The sequence below is a fragment of the Anser cygnoides genome, chromosome 2 (assembly GCF_040182565.1).
Source record: "Anser cygnoides isolate HZ-2024a breed goose chromosome 2, Taihu_goose_T2T_genome, whole genome shotgun sequence".
In the NCBI taxonomy this organism is placed as follows: Eukaryota; Metazoa; Chordata; class Aves; order Anseriformes; family Anatidae; genus Anser; species Anser cygnoides.
Window position 1 is genome coordinate 52,147,636 of NC_089874.1, and position 16,824 is coordinate 52,164,459.

Below are 16,824 nucleotides of genomic sequence, written 5' to 3' on the forward strand. Positions count from 1 at the left end.
CCTCAATTTCCGTCACTGGGGAACCTTAGGCTGACGAATGAATAAATACTGTTCTAACCGGGATCTACACATCTGCCAGTGTTACTGGCATCAAATGACTCCAAAGCAGTAATTATTCCTCCATCAGAGGACGCAAACAGAGTCACACAATTCATTCCAGATCTTTTTGTTTGTAAGCCCCTTATTTCTGAGATGATGTCACTGCCTCCCTACCTACTGCCTTATGTGGAAAGTTGCTGATATTTCTTGTCTGTGAGATATCAACCATCAACAGTAATTAAAGAGAAGGAATCTGATCCACTTTTAATAATGAGAACAGTCTGAAATGTGCTGATTCAACGACGACCTACAACAAAATCAATCTACACATACCACCAAAGACTTTCATCTCTTATCAGATTTTTTTTTTTTTTTTACATTTTTTGTTATCTAATGGCATCACAGATACCTAGATAATAACCATCAATAGCAAGGAGAAAAACATGCAGCACTATGAATTTTTAGAATGTGGGAAAAGTTAACTAAATCAAGTATATTTCTTTCAGATATCCACATTAAAAATATAAGGTGAAATACTTTCAGCTCTAAGTTTGTCATTTTGGGGCAGAATTAAAAAAAAAAAAAAAAAAAAAAAAAGCAGGATTACCTGATCCTAAACAAATGCTGAAATGCAATATTATAGAGAGAATATTATGTGACCTCATATAAAATTAAAATGCAACTCTTGAAGAAAATTCAATCCTCCTCATATTCCCTAACTCATCATAAAACTGAAAAACTGCTTATGACAGAAAATGATGAAAGCACGGAATTTTAACCTTTCATAATTCATAACCAGTGAAATATTCTTGCCTGTGAATGTCAGGATTGATGACAGTAACTCTACAGCTTATCTGTTTAATGATGAATTTTAGATCACCTGAGTCACAAAATTAACTGTACTGTAAGCAGAACTACATATAGATATGTATATAAATTCTTCTGCTATATTTGGATCCATCATCAACTTAGAAACATTCTGAATGACCACCAACACAGAACTTCAAAACACAGCATAGAAAAATACTACAAAACTAACAAGAAGCATCAAGGACTTCTAAAGAAGCTTCTAAGAACGTTACTACACATGTTCACTCTCACAAAAAAAAAAAAAAAAAGTGACAAGACCATGAGACTACAAGAGATTCACAGTCTTTTCAGGTGACTGAGAAAATTAGGAAACTTGGACAGAGACCTGACTTTTTGGGTATGTCCCCAGTGCAAGTTATCATGGACTTTAACAGTTCTTAGCTCTCTTCTTTTTGTTTCTGAACATCCTGTATATGTGCTCGGATTTCTCTTCTAGACAGCTACATCAGCAGCACAATAGTTTACCTGCTCTAGAAGAAAAAAAAAAAAAAGGCAGAAACTTCACAGTACAGAAAGCACTTCAGTGGATGCATGTGCAACCCACCCAACAGTAGCTTCTAGTGTGGGCTCATGTTCAGCTCACAGAACTCATACTGTACTCCCTTCATGCTTCCCAAGGCATAGAAACATAGAACCATTGAATGATTTGGGTTGGAAAAGGACCTTAAAGACCACCCAGTTCCAACCCCCTGCCATGGGCAGGGACACCTCCCACCAGACCAGGCTGCCCAAAGCCCCATCCAGCCTGGCCCTGAACACCTCCAGGGATGGGGCATCCACAGCTGCTCTGGGCAACCTGTTTCAGGGCCTCACCACCCTCTGAGTAAAGAATTTCTTCCAAATATCTAATCTAAGTCTACTTTCTCTTAGCTTAAAACCATTTTCCCTTGTCCTATCACTCCACTTGATGATAAAGAGTCCCTCCCCAGCTTTCCTGTAGGCCCCCTTTAGGTACTGGAAGGCCGCAATAAGGTCTCCCCAGAGCCTTCTCTTCTCCAGGCTGAACAACCCCAACTCCCTCAGCCTGTCTTCCTAGGACAGGTGCTCCAGTCTTTTGATCATCTTTATGGCCATCCTCATGGCTTGCTCTATTATGTCCATGTCCTTCTTATGGTGGGGGCTCCAGAGCTGAACACACAGGGCTCCAGGTGGGGTCTCACCTCCTTCGACCTGCTAAGTATAATTCTTTTCAGCGTAGCCCAGGATATGATTGGCTTTTGGGGCTGCAAGTGCACATTGCCAGCTCACGTTGAGCTTCTCATCAACACCCCAAGGTTCTTCTCCTCGGGGCTGCTCTCAATCCATTCTCCACCCAGCTTGTATTTGTGCTTGGGATTGCCCAGGCCCAGTCGCAGGACGTGCACCTGGCCTTCTTGAACTTCATGAGATTCACACAGGTCCACCTCTCAAGCCTGTCCAGGTTCCTCTGGATGGTACCCCTGCAGTCAACATGCTTCCCTCCAGCGTGTTGACCGCACCACACAGCTTGGTGTCATCAGCAAACTTGCTGAGTGTGCACTCAATCCCACTGTCCACGTCACCAACAAAGTTGTTAACCAGGCGAAGCACAAATAAAATCACACTTGAAGTGTACATGGGTGGCAGCAGCAGGATAAAGGGGAGCTAAGGCCATAGTACATCAACACAGGTACATCTGTAACTAACAGTCCAAGCTATGAAATAGAGAATTCAGGATACAGAACTACTCTATTAAAAGGTGGAAGACCAGGTTTTCATCCCACTGAAGAGTTGCCTGAGTGGGTAGATAGGTTATGAGACTGGCACTAATTAAGGTTAGATCATGAAGAGAAAGATATTTCCATAGACCAAAATGAAGCTGTAAGGCAAAATGGATTTCAGAACATTTATATTTCTTATTTCAAACTGGCAGATGGAATAAGCACATTAGGAAATTAGTAAATAGCTTTATGCTTTTTCTCTAAATAGCAGTTAACATGCTGTTCTACTATTACCTTGCCTGTTTCAGCAATATGATCTGCAAAATACATGCTTAGGACTTGAACAAAAAAGTGATGGAGATGGAACTAGGTTTGCTTAATTCAAAGCAGAAAATGATTTGGGGAGATGGGGACAAATCACTGTTTCTAGGCTCCAATCTATTAATATCATTGCAGAACTGGCTAGATATCAATACAACTATCCAAACTCCGCCAGAATTGTGGATTTTTATTAACTGCCCTTTACATAGAAAAAAAAATAAATGATTGATTGATATGGAAAATATTGAAGTAATTTTTCTAAGCAATAATGGGTAAAAGCAAACAATATAGGAAGAAATTGACACTTTTCATTAGGGGAAGACTATGGAGGTCAACCTAAAGCTTATACAGGATACTGGGATAGTAAAGCTTCCTTATGGTATTTGACACATTGAAAAATTAAGATTCATTAATGTATATTAGTGTGTCAGAGAAGTCTGGTAAGTCCTTTGTGCCCCTACTGTGGTACTCACCACAGAGTCTTTGGGAACGTACTCAAGAACTCTGAAACATTGCTCCTGGGATGCAAGGTTTTCTCTGGAGTCACAGTTTATTGACAGAATCACAAACTGCCATGGTAAATTAAACAGATAATGATAGCTTGGATTTCTAAATGAGAAAACAGAGCAACCATACTTAAAAGAAAAATTTCAGAAAAAAATCAAATATTGGACCAGATCCTTTTAAAGATGTAGCAACACCATTTTAAGGATAAATATGCTACAGTGTGAGAACCCTGAGCTGCCTCACAATGGGTGGTGCAGCACTTACCTCCACAGATATTCCATATCTAGTTTGTGTGCGTTTTCTGTGTCTTTTATTATTATTATTATTATTATTATTATTATTATTATTATTATTACTGACTGCATACTCTAGAGGAGACAATGTCTTTGTCCCTTGGCAGGACAGACGATTCATTAGACATAACAGCTGAGCAGGCTCATGTACAACAGCAGTCCAGGGAAAACTAACATTGAAAGGGATGCATGCGTGTGTGTGCATGCATTCATGTATGGGCAAGAAAAAAGTTTATGGGTATACAAGGACAGAATCTTTTGGGACAAGAATTTTTTTCTCCTGCATGCTTGAGGGAAGAAACAATCAACAAGTAAAAGCCCCAAGTCAGAATTACAGGGGAGAATTTGACACCATCTTGAGTAAAGAATCAAATCTTATTTGATTATTTTTTTTGCATTTCAACTGTGCCCATGTTCTCAGACACAGCTTTATTATGAGATCTCTGATTCTTGTAGCCAGCAAGCTTACAGACTCCCAGAAATAAACTGGCCCTCCTGCTCTCTCAGAAGAACAGTTCCAGCTGGCAGGTGTCCACATACATAAAGTTACTTGTATTACTGAAGAGGGAAAGGGGTTAGCATGAGCCATCAATGACTCCAGTGTTTTGGGGCTGAGGGATACACATGTCCCAACAAGCCTCTCAGAAAAGGCCGAGCGCCGGTTAAGACTCAGACTGAATGGTAACACACTGCCATCTGTCACAGCCCTGAGGGCACCAACAGGCCTTAACTGCCCCGACCAGCCCCAGCTGCCATCTCCACCAGACCCCTCTGGGCGAGGAGCCCCAGTTAGGCGCAGGCCTGTGTCCCCAGCCCTCCCCTGGATTTAGTGTGCCTGTTTCCAGCCCTGTGCCTGTCTCCTGTACCCTGTCTCTGGTTAATTGTTTGCCATGTCTGGGACTGCTGATGGCTTCTGCCACCGGTGCCAGCACTGCCCGCAGGGCTGAGGTCACCTGGCGCGGTGTCCTGGTGGTGAGGGCACTGCCTGGGCTGGTGGCACCCTCCGGCTCCTTCTCATCCTCCTTCACCGAGCAGCCCTGCTCAAGCTGATCCTGGACTCTATCAATCAATGGCCCCAGACAAATGTATTTCCCAAATGGAAATCACCATTTTTTAACTAGGTATCTCTTATTATTTTATTTTAAGACCTTCCAGTCTGATCCAAATTCATTTCTCAGAAAAGAGCACCGTACTAGACATCATCAAAGGCAGACTACTGAGGCGAAGCTGATAGAATGAACAGAGTCAGATCACAACAAATAACATATACTGTGCCTTGTTCTTCACCGGTTGTATTTTTCCAGTTTGAGAAAAGTGAATGCTGTTGCCTTTGTACAGCTACAGTTTAATTTTCAAACCCCGTGCTAGTAACCAAAAAAGTCACCTGCAATACACAGGAGAAGAGAGTGGGGAAATAAGGAAGTAATAACACGCATTTCAACAGAGAAAGGATTCCCTGAGCATACTTTGTAATAAAGAATAGGATGCAAGGTAATTCAGCTGCCTCATACAACTGACCTGTGTGTTCACCGTTTTCAATACTCTGGTCTATATTTGACTTCATTCTCCATGAAATAAATCTATTTTGTGGCTTCTACTATTTTTTAGGTTATTCTACAGTATAAAATACATATCGTATTGACCTAAGAACAGCAATAACAGCAATAATGAAAGTAATAAGAGTTTGTAAACTGTCATGTCCTAAATAAAAGGTCTTCCCAAGGTAACATCTTTGGGAGATGTTAATGGCCTGCAGTTTGATCATTTTTAAAATAGCTTTTTTGTTTGTTTGTAGGGTTTTTGTTTGTTTATTTTAACCAATATGAAAACATGTTCAAGATAAGAACAAATTTTAAAAAATCTGTACAAAAAAAAAAAAGTTGGTATTCATCAGCTGCCTAGTGGTAAGTATATACACCCTACGGTAGCCTGTTTCTGCTAACTTCTATAATTTGGCTAGCAATAACCCTGTAAAACTTATTATTTCCTTTACTATCTTCAATGTACTATTAGAAATCAAAAGACATGTAAGCAAGACCATGGATAAATTAGTTTACAACCTCGACATTTACAACTAGAAATGTATTACTACATTAGATTGTTATAAATATCAATGGAAAAGTGGATATCATCTGAAACTTAGACATAACCAAATATAAAAGAATACTTTGCTTATTTTTAATCATGAAAAGGATTTTGATCACACAGGCACAGAAAAGTCATTTACAGGAAAGACAACAGGGAAAGAAAAATTTAGAACACTACAAATAACTGTGCTAGAAGAGCTCATATGTAGACTTCAAAAACAATCAATGCATGACTCTGAAGTTTAAAAAAGTATTACAATACAAAAATAAGAAAAAGTCACCCATACATTTACGGACAGAGGAAGAAAAAAAAAACACATTATGTCTTGAACTGATATTCTGTTCTAAATAGAGCACTAGATTTTACATCAAATTATGAAGGAAGAATTATGTAAAGAAAAGGAAGAGAAAAGGGATAGTAGGTAAACTGGTTTATGAGACATTTATGAAAGTGCTAGACTAAATTCAAAACAGGAGCTAAGGTCTACCACTGTGTTGTTTTTTTTTGTCCTCCAGACAATAAGTTCTCACCTACCTGGGATGCCTAGAGTAGCACACTTCATATTTGCCAGCTGGGAAATTACTGGGTAAATTGAAAAAGATGGGAAAAATAGGAAGAGGACTGGTGTGAGGGACTTTTGTTTGTGTTTTTAGAAAACTGACCAACTGGTAGGTAACTGAGTGGAGTGGAGAAAAGGAAAGCATCAAGGGAAAGGAGATTACAGATGGAATTCCTAAAAGCAGAAATAAAGAGCAGAAAAATTCTCATAATCTTATAGATAAATAAGCATCTACAGTTGCTTGATAGGCAAAGACTAGTTTATTCAAACAAAGCAAAGGCTTAAAGATGAGCATGAAAACTCTTAGAAATATATTAGAGGGGCAAAAAAACAAATACATCTAATTTAGCCATTTATACATTTGGGTTGACAATTAAGTGTTTACGGATCTTAGTAAATTAGAAGTGATATTCCAGAAAAATAAGACAAAAGAGGTAAGGGAAAAGAAAGAAAGAAAGGAAAGAAAGAAAGGAAAGAAAGAAAGAAAGAAAGAAAGAAAGAAAGAAAGAAAGAAAGAAAGAAAGAAAGAAAGAAAGAAAGAAAGAAAGAAAATAAAAAGGAAAAAAAAAAAGAAAAAAATAAATGCTTTTTGGATTTTTTCTTTTGAGACACAGTTAGATGAACAAAGAGGACTGCGTGACTAAATGCAGCCCTGAACAGCAAAGTCTTGCACCGAAATAAGCAGAGATTTATTTTCCAGAAAGAATGCCATTTGAAATCATTTACTATTTACAAGTGGTCATCCTACCTCTTCCTGTGTAACTCAGAAGTTATACACCAGGTCTACAGAAAGAGATAAACAGAATTCCTCAGCAGTCCTGAATATTTTATAAATTTAGAAAATTCTTACCCTGTATTGATGGAAATGATTTCTATCAGCGGATTCTTCCTGATCTTTGGCAAATCCAGTCGTGCTCCACCCAAACGTTTTCCATTATCCTTTTTCTGACCCAGCAGTCTCACAGAATGACCTTCAAAAGAAGCACAAAAATGCAGTGAGTACAAAGTACAATATTTGTTTTGATTTGCTCTTCTTCACAAGCAGTGCTTATACTTCAAAAGTTGAAAATGAGAATAAGATGTAATAATTTATTTCCACCAGCTGGAGCATTTAAGAAGAGTTAATGACAGGTAAAATAAATCATATGAAAATGAACAAATTATTTCATCCAATTATCTTTTCACACTTGCATTTTCTTGTTTATTCAATTAAAATGATCCAAGCAGTTTCGTTTTAAGATTCTCAATCAAATATCAACATCTTAATATTTAAATAAATAGTATGGCAGGATTAAAATAATTTTTTCCACAAAAACTAAATTAGTAGGAAACAAATGACTCCTAAATATTTTTTAAGCTTATTTTCTGGCGAATGAACATATTTGAGTCTAAGCTGCCTGACTACACAAGTCTGACAGGAAGTACTCTGAAGTATATCCTGATAACATGTTCATGGCTAAACCGACAAGCAAGATTTACAGTCAGCATTGGCTTCCCCAGTTAAATTCTAGCAAGTCAGATGGGCTAGGGCCAAAAAGGGGTTTTAAGCAGTAGAGAGCTTTGGGAGGAGGCACTTACTGTTTATTTTACCTCTGTTCTATAATTATCAGGGATTTTAGTTTGCAAATTCTTTGCTATCCAGAGACAACTTTCCCCTTAACCTCTGTTCTCTTCCTGTGGCATATTACCGTGACAGCTTTGCTCTTTCCTACAAATCTTGTTTCCTGAAGGACATTGAGAGAGTTGTGTTACCAGCTGAGTACGCAGACACATGCAGAGCAGCTGCACTAAGACCCTGCTAAATAACAAATCTACTGCATTAGTGACCCTAAGTGAAAGAGGCTAAAACCAGTGAACTGAAGCAGAGAGGAAGGGATCATCCCACTCTTACTGCCCTAGACTTACAGAGGTGATCATATGCACAGCCCCATAGCACGTTCCTCCCACCCCAAGGAGACTGCAGGTCTGAAAACCATCCCACAACTCCTCTCCTGAAAACAGTAATATCCAGAGAGCAAAATACAGATACTACCACCAGCTGCCTGCAACAGTACATCAACTGTACCACTTACTCTAAGATACATTCTAAGAGCACAGATGACGGTCTTCACTAAAAAATCTGAAGCAAAATCTAACAATGAAGAAGAATAGTAATTGAGTGTATATTATTGCAAGAGTTCGGGTAAAATATCCTCAATTGAAAAAAAAAAAACAAACAGAAAGCTTGCATCAGTTACTTTAAAAAGCCCAAACAGAATAGACCATAACAGACAGCAAGGGAAATCAATGCTTGATAACTAACAAGACATGGAAAATGACCACTACTTGGAGTGAAGGAAAGGGAAAAAGCATATATCCCTTGAAGCTGAAAAACTCTTGAAAAAATAATATGAAATAATGAAAAAATAATACATGTAACTACAGCTAGAATACATGGGATATTCCTTACACAGAATTGAAGAAAAAAAACTATCTTAAAAAGGTCAGGTGGTGAGGATGGATGGAACAGAAAGCATGTATGAAGTACTAGCTGAACTACATTTAGCACTGCAATCTAGATATCAAACTCAGACCAACTGAAAACCATGCTCAACCAAATCTGCTAGCTGGCATTACCAACAGCTATTTACAAAACTAACTCATCCATCAGTCATAGTCTTTCTACATTACCTATTTTACAGAGATTTTAGTTAATTTATTAATAATATGGCATTCATACTCTGGATTTATTTCTGTGCTATCGTAACAGCAGTAACAACAGGTAAGCAACTGCTTTTGGTATACTGTCTTTCTCAGACTTTTTAAGATGCATACAAAATTTTCGATCAAAAGTTTGATCTACTGAAGAAGCTAGCAGAACTGGCTTGAGATCATAATGGTTAATACTAAAAGTAGATGTCAGGAACAGTAAATGGAAGTTTATTTTTTTGCAGTTGCATTTGGGAAAAAATTCATTACATCCTGCTGTGAACTTAGAAATACGCTTCTTGTGCTATTAACATTTGCTAAATTATTCATTTCTATCTTTTCATGACAATACCAGCAATATCATTGTCTCACAATACAATCATTTTCAAATCTAATGCTTCATTAAGGAGTCACAAGCATGACGCCATTTTATTTACTTGTATAACAAAAAGTGATTGCATTATCATAGGCATACAAATTGAACTAGAAGCAGAGAACATTTCTTTTTGTATTTCTTAACAGTACAGTTTATTTGGAATAAGGCAGTTTATCCAGTTTTTAAATATTCAATTGTCTTACCGTATTAAAACTGTACTTATTGTCTTACCATATTAAAAATGTATTTAGATTTATGGTTGAAAATATCGTTGAACAATTTACAGTATTCTTAAATAATCAGGCTTAAAAATAATAACCACACAAAATTCAAATTTCTTACATTTAGAACTACAGTCAGACCACCATGATGAAGTTTAAAAAAAACAAAAACCGCCCTTCCCAACAATTAGTATCTCAGCAGAATCAATGGAGCTTGATCTCCTCTGAATTTGTTCCCTCACAAAGCCCAGTGAATTATTGTTGTCTAGTTAGAATTTAGCTCATGCTCTGCCTTTCCCATGCTGGGAACATTAAAAAAGGAAACTTTTTCACAAAACGTCTGGAAAAAGAATATCGTTTAGGCTATGCATCTTGTCTCAAAACTGTTTGAAATTTATTGAAGGACTAAAAACTGGCAAGGAGAGAGGGAAATGGATATAATGACAAACCTGTTTCGGAAGCACAACTTTATAATCCCCATTTTCTTAGGAAAACAGGCCAAAAAAACCACTAAAGTAGTCTAGAAAATCTTGTTAAATCTTTCTTTTAAATGTTCAGTAGGATACCATAAATGTTAGAAAAAAAATCCTCCGACATTTTCAAGTAAAATGTAATGCACTAGGGTCCGTAAGACTCAGACTCTCTCTCCTTCAGAGGCTTTCTTAATTGATGAAAGAAATTCCACCTCAGCTACCACCTGCCATTTGATCACTCAATGGTTCACAGCTCCGGACTGCACAACGCACTCGGGGACTTGGCGATGGGACTCAGTAGGTCAAGTGGATGGTTGGACTTCATAACCTTGAAGGTCTTTTCCAACCTTGATTATTCTGTGCTTCTACGAACATCACTTGATGCCCCCTAGCTGGATTAAAACTGGCAAAATCCCATCCCAGCACAGTGCACCAGCTCAGGGTGTCTCCAGCCTGGGAACAAAACACAGCAGCTTATTTTCACAGTATGTATGGCTACAGGTTTTCTCATATTCCTTCTGAATGACACTACATTTCAAGTTAATATGAGGCTGCAAAACCTGTGTGTCACTCAAGTATGGTACTATCCCAGTACTTTTCACTCCAGACACCATAGGATTAAAAACAAAACAAAACAAACAAACAAAAAATAACAGCAGTACTAGGAGATGAGCTTTAGCAGAAAGTTTAGTGCTTCCAGAAAGCAAACAGCACATCCATAACCAACTACAGTAATTTGTATTGCAGACACACTTAACAATAAAAAAAAAAAGAGAGAGAAATCCTGTTACAGTATGTGACCTTAAATCCTTTCTCTTTATTCCATACAAGGACTATTTTGTTTCATTCTAAGTAATCACTAAAGCATCTGTTTACAGCATTGTTGCTATTAATAAAACATAACTTGATAAACATTGAATCATACTTTTTCACATGCTGTAAATCTTTTTTTCCTCCATACTTATTTCAAGAAAACTTAAAAATAATATTTTGTCATCTTCAATATGGAAAAGGCTAAACAACAATTTTTTTTTTAATTGCCTGACCAGCCTTAATCTCACATCAACATCAAGCATCACAGCAAGAGCAGTAATTTCAAATCTCATTTAGGCTCTCCTTTCAAAACTAAGAAAGGGGCAAAACATTGCAATCAAGGTTTCCTTCTAAAGCACTGTATCTGATTAAGCTTCCTTCTCTCTGACCTAACAGGCTGGATAACAACAAAGCAGGTGTCCCAAACCTAAGAGTAATCTCTTTTTTTTTTTTTTTTTCCTTTTAACGTTTGGTAGAAAACCATTTCTGATTAATCATAGTTCAACTCCAATAACAATGAATGCTCTATCTCAGATATCAAACAAACCATCCTTTTTTGATGTCTCCCTGAAAGCTTTGAAATACAGCTTAATGACAAACAGTTCTCGTCAGGTCATCCAGTCTGCATCTGTTTATAGACCAGAGTCTAAACATTTGAGTACCATAAACCTCTTCTGACATAAAGATAATTTCTCTATTTCCACATAGTGTACCAGCAAATAAAATTATATTAAAAATGGATAAAGGTTAATTAAAGGTTTAGGTAATGCTAGAGAGCAGATATTCACTAACTAATGGATAATTAATGCAGATTACAATTTAAGAATAGTACTATGCCCAGTGAAGAAGCTTATAGAGCAAAATCACTCACAGGCAGTGTAAATGAAATCAAGCTAGAAAGAATTTAAAATGAATCAGAGCTCTCTAATTTTCAGAGCTCACTTAAAAATGAAACATCTTTACATACAAGCCAGTGGACACAATTCACATTACTTGGCAATGCCACACAAGACGAGGTTGGAATGAATTAAATCAGGATATTAAATCCTATTGTTAGACTAAATAAAGGCTTTTGAATGTGTCAGATTGATAAACCACTGTGCAGAATGCAAGTATTTTCAAGGCATTCATTTTCACTTGTTAAAAAGGATACAAAGAAAGTACCATAATATTAATGTCGTGTAGACATACCTTCCTCTGTGGGCAGCGTGTGCTTCAGGAGCACGATAAGAGAATGCCTGAACTTGAAATACAAGCATGTAAAGGGAACTGGTAATGAAATTTCTTTGCCTTAAGTCTATAACATTAAATGTGCTCTGAACCTTAGACTACTGTCAGACCCCCATGACCTAGACCTGCAGAAGCTACTGCAATTCCAGCAGACAGATTCAAACTGAACTGGTATTTTGCCAGCTTTGCCAGTCAGATGGAAGTGGCCTGGCTCAGTCACCTTTAGTTAACTTTAAGAACTGTCTATCAGTGCTGCAAGTATCTGTCAGATATTAATAGACCTGCTGTATTTCAAAAATAGCCAGCTTCATTCAATGCACAGGCTGGCCCCCCTCAGTAGCTGCTGAGAAATATCTGCCTGCAAGATGGAACAGGGCATCCAGAGACAGTCCCTCCTCCTTCCCTGCTCACCCCGCTGGAAATACAGTGTGCCATTTAAACAGCTCCCGGCCCAATGCAGAGCACTATTTCTTAGCTGTTACCTTCAAAGTTCAGTGCAGATATCTGAAGGAGTTCAAAAACATAAGTTTAAAGAAAATCCTCAAAGATGCAGGAAACCCCAGCCTTGGCAGCAACAATTCCTATTGTTTTCAGCTTCTTCTGTTACTCGTTCTTTCCCTTTCCCAGTTACATCATTATATTTAGAGGTTGTTCACCATTTCCTGAAAGACACTTTTTTTCCTCACAACAAGGCTGCCAACGTACAATTCTATACCTCCCAGCTGTCTCTCCCCTGCCTGTTTGATCTTCTCCAGAATCTTGAGGGAAAAGGACTAAGTACTGTATCATGTACTCTTGCACACATTTCCTTCCACCTTTATTCACTTCTTGATGAATAAAGAGCTTCCTTTCCTTAATACTAGCACTGGAAAAATGGCACACAGGAGCAGTGTAGCTAAGGAAGGCAAAGCAATTTGAAGGGAAAACAAAGGTGTAAATTTGCCCAAATAAAAACTAAAGGAAGAAGTGCAAAGAAGAACCAAAAGCAGTGATAAAAACTGAAAGATCAAGTAAATATGAGAGTTAAAAAGAAACAGAAAATTTTAGTGAAAGTAACAGAAATATGCAAAAGTATGTTAAAGAGAAGGGAGCCTAAGAAAATCAAATAAAAAAATAAAGGAAGAAGAGGCAAATCAGGAGCTGTTACAAAACTTTTAATACAAGATTAAATTAAGTTTTTATTTAGATTGATGTTCTTCTAACCCCGCAGCTACTGGATAGAAATGACCTTCTAAATGAGTTATTTTGGATCTCTGGGCAGGACTAACAAAAATAGCACCTGAGATGCAAGGATGCACCACAAATTGCCTAAAACACTGTACTTAGCTTAGACCCCAAGCCCTGGTATACCTTTGTGGAATCGGCCCCCTTGTGCCCATCTTTTCTGCCAGCCTTGAAGCACAAATAAGCTGTCCGACAGCAGACATGACTGACTGCAAAGGAATCCTCGAGCTCCCCAGAACAATCACATGCTGCCAGACAAGTGCAGAAACAACAACCACACTAACCTACTTTAGGGCTTTGCTGTGTGAATGTTCCCCCCAAACCCATCCAAGCTAGCCAACAGCACATCAGCTACGTAGTGGTGACACTGCTGAGCGTCATTCATGGGATTTCCTGCCTCTCGTAAACGCAGGGAACAGACTCAAAGGAAAAACAAACCCAACTGGAAGACATATGCTCTGCTCCTGGCCACCAATTAATATATTTTTTTCCTCCCCTAGATCAGGAGAAGTGGGAATGTTGTGCAAGTCAAACTCCTCCTTCAACTGGTGTAGGCAGGAACTGGGTAGCTTTACAAGTCAGAGAATAATTCAGACTAATGATGTCAGGATTGCTGATATTTTCCCCCATCTGCATGTCCCAGCACCATAGGAAAAAGAATGTTCTTGGCAAAATGACTGGTCCCATCAGATTGCTGATAGCAGGTGGTATGTTTGGCCCTGTCTCCACAATTCAGAGCTCTTTCATAAAAGGATTACCTTCCACACTATGTGGACTTGAAAAGGCTTCAGAGAAAGCTGCAGATATTATTAAGCATGTGGCACACATGATATTAGACTGAAGTATGTGTATTTACTAAGCGTTGCACTTGAAATTAGCATCCAAGAACAATTCTGTTTCAGAAAACTCCAGGATATGAGCACTATGCAGGTGATGATGGGCTCTTCAAAATTCATTTAATTTCAAAAACAAGATATTAAATAGAGTAAGACAGTTCACAAACTTGTGAAAAAGCTGTGAAGGTAGCCCACATTATTGGAATCCACAGATAATTTTCTCTCCATGAAATAGAAAAGAACTATTCTTTCTTGGCATTTCAACAATGTATCATTATATCAGCAATATTTGTAAGCACTAAAACAGTAGAGTGTAACGAGTGAAACTGCAAAGGAGGTCACTGTTAACAAGGAATTAATACTTGTCTAAAACTTTCACAGAATGAAATTAAGAAGATATAATCTTGTATGTATAATTATTCAAGAAAAGCATTTTCATCATGTCCACTGTACTTTCCGTTCTCACAGCAAAAGAGCTTGAAATACACTATTAAGGCACTATATTTTTCAGGATTCAATAGCTTCACTCTATTCTGACATCATGTGATATTTTTGTCTTTCTAAAAAAGTGGCTAAATGTTAAATCTGCTGTAAACTCAAAACACTGGCTCCAGGCTTCAATAGCTCAGAGACAATGCCAAGAATCAACTGTAGGAAGAGTTCCCCTGACCTTCTGTCCTCACCCCTCTGAAGAAATGCATTTGGTTAGGATCAAGGATGCTGTTCAAAACCTCAGGAGATTGTGGACAGAAGCTCAAAAAGAAAAAAAGAATCAGATGAAACAGGCTGTGTTCTAAGGAAAGACAATATTGAAGGGCAGATTGTCAGAGCCACTTGAAGCAGTACAAGTAACTTACCTAATGTTTTTGGGGTGTGCAGGTTGAACAGAACAAAATAAGCCTTAGAGTGAAATGCTGAGATGAACCTATCACTGTATGCAAGAGCAAGCTTTTAGTTTCATCTCTACTCTTCTGCTATCTATTTATATCCTTCTTATGGCTAATTAAATTGCACTGTTTTGAACATGCTATGCCTTACATTTACCAGCCAAAGGATTCTCTAATGGAGCTATACAGAGCTAACCACAGGCTGAGCTGAGTCAGCTAACAGAGCTGAATCTATCCAATGTAAATAGCATAGAAAAATAGGGATGTTGTAAGAAGATCATTCATTAGAAGTGCAGAAAAGAGCACGTATGGGTCTGGAAGAAAAGGTGTCTTTTCCATGCATATCACAGACTCATTTAACAACAAACAATCAAAGTTTTGCTATTAGGGTTTTCAGTTTGTTCCCTGCCATTGCTTGTTTTTCTGCCCCACTATTCGTCTCCCATTCAGTTACTGTGAAAAATTCACAAAACAAAGTCATACTCATAACAAGGATAGTCAGTTGCTCTAGTTTTCTATACCAAGTAATTGAAAATAATTACAAAATCCACCTAAAATTCTGGATCCTCTCACATAGCTAATAGTTACTGTATGCCCAAAAGCATTTGAGCAGGCACAGCAAAAAGGGCAATAAACTTTAGTTTAAGAATAAAAACCAATTGCTGGGAATGGAAACCTCTTGCCCCTGCAAATAAAATTTTACATTGAGCTCCACAATTATTGATGTTTTACAAAAGCAATTCAAGTGTGTTTGCAGAAGTTTCTCCATAATTTCTGTATATTCCACACTGTGCTCTACTGTTTCTTTAAATTATGCTCTGCAAAACTAAACTCTCTAAATTGATACTGGTGCAAATAATCATATTATTCCAAACTCGCCTCCTGAAAGACAGAACCTATGTTTCACTCAATATGCCATACTTCTCCTAAGCTGTCAGAAACATGAAATCAAAATTCAAGCCAGTGCTCCTGTTGAAGTGTTCAGGTGAATGAAAAGACCTTAATTTAAAAATTGTATGGCAAGATGCATTCGAGTCAGGTCCTTCCTAAGTCAATGTTCATTGTCAAAGTAGTTCTCAAATTAACAGAAGACAAAAATGTTACTGCTTTAGGTAATGACATTCTACCTGCACATAAAGCTGATTTCTTAGATAACAACAAAAAAAAATCTCTGATTATTTTTCTTTATACAGGAAAAGCCCCAAAATTACTAATTCATGGACAACAAGAAGGGGAGGATGACATTACGTTATTATGCTGTTAACCTCCACTATTAATACATACAAATTGGTGATTCTGAATCTTTTAACCAGTCTTTTCAACAATGTATCTTCAAGCTATGATTCTGTGTATTGCCTACTGAAAACCTGATTTAAATCCCCACCCACCTTTTTTTTTTTTAGTCTGTCAAACATAGACAACCCCCCCGCAAAATTTCTGCAGCTAGTACCATGACTTTTCAATAATCTCAGTTTAAATGGCAATTCTACTATCTAGAGTGTTAGAGACGTAACAGCGTGTACCGGGTGCAGATGCCCGCATATTGGCAGGGGGGCCATCTTCTCTGTGAGAAGAGACCACAGGGTGACCCTGGTTGGCCACAGGCAGCTCCTCTCAGCCCCAGCAGACCCACCTCAGGGCACTGCTGAGGCTGTCAGCCAAGACTGAGGCACCTCTGGGAAAACATTGTTCAGAACGGGCAAAAGCCACCACGTAGCAG

At 38.0% G+C, this 16,824-nt stretch overlaps 1 protein-coding gene across 2 annotated transcripts in view; it reads right to left on the reverse strand.

Annotated features, from left to right (window-relative positions):
* CDKAL1 (CDK5 regulatory subunit associated protein 1 like 1) overlaps positions 1-16,824 on the reverse strand; it is a 434,151-nt gene that overhangs the window by 267,361 nt on the left and 149,966 nt on the right. For both annotated transcript variants that reach the window (XM_066992066.1, XM_066992067.1), the window contains one exon: positions 7,207-7,327. In XM_066992066.1, the coding sequence (XP_066848167.1) occupies positions 7,207-7,327 (121 nt within the window). The remainder of the gene's footprint in view (positions 1-7,206; positions 7,328-16,824) is intronic.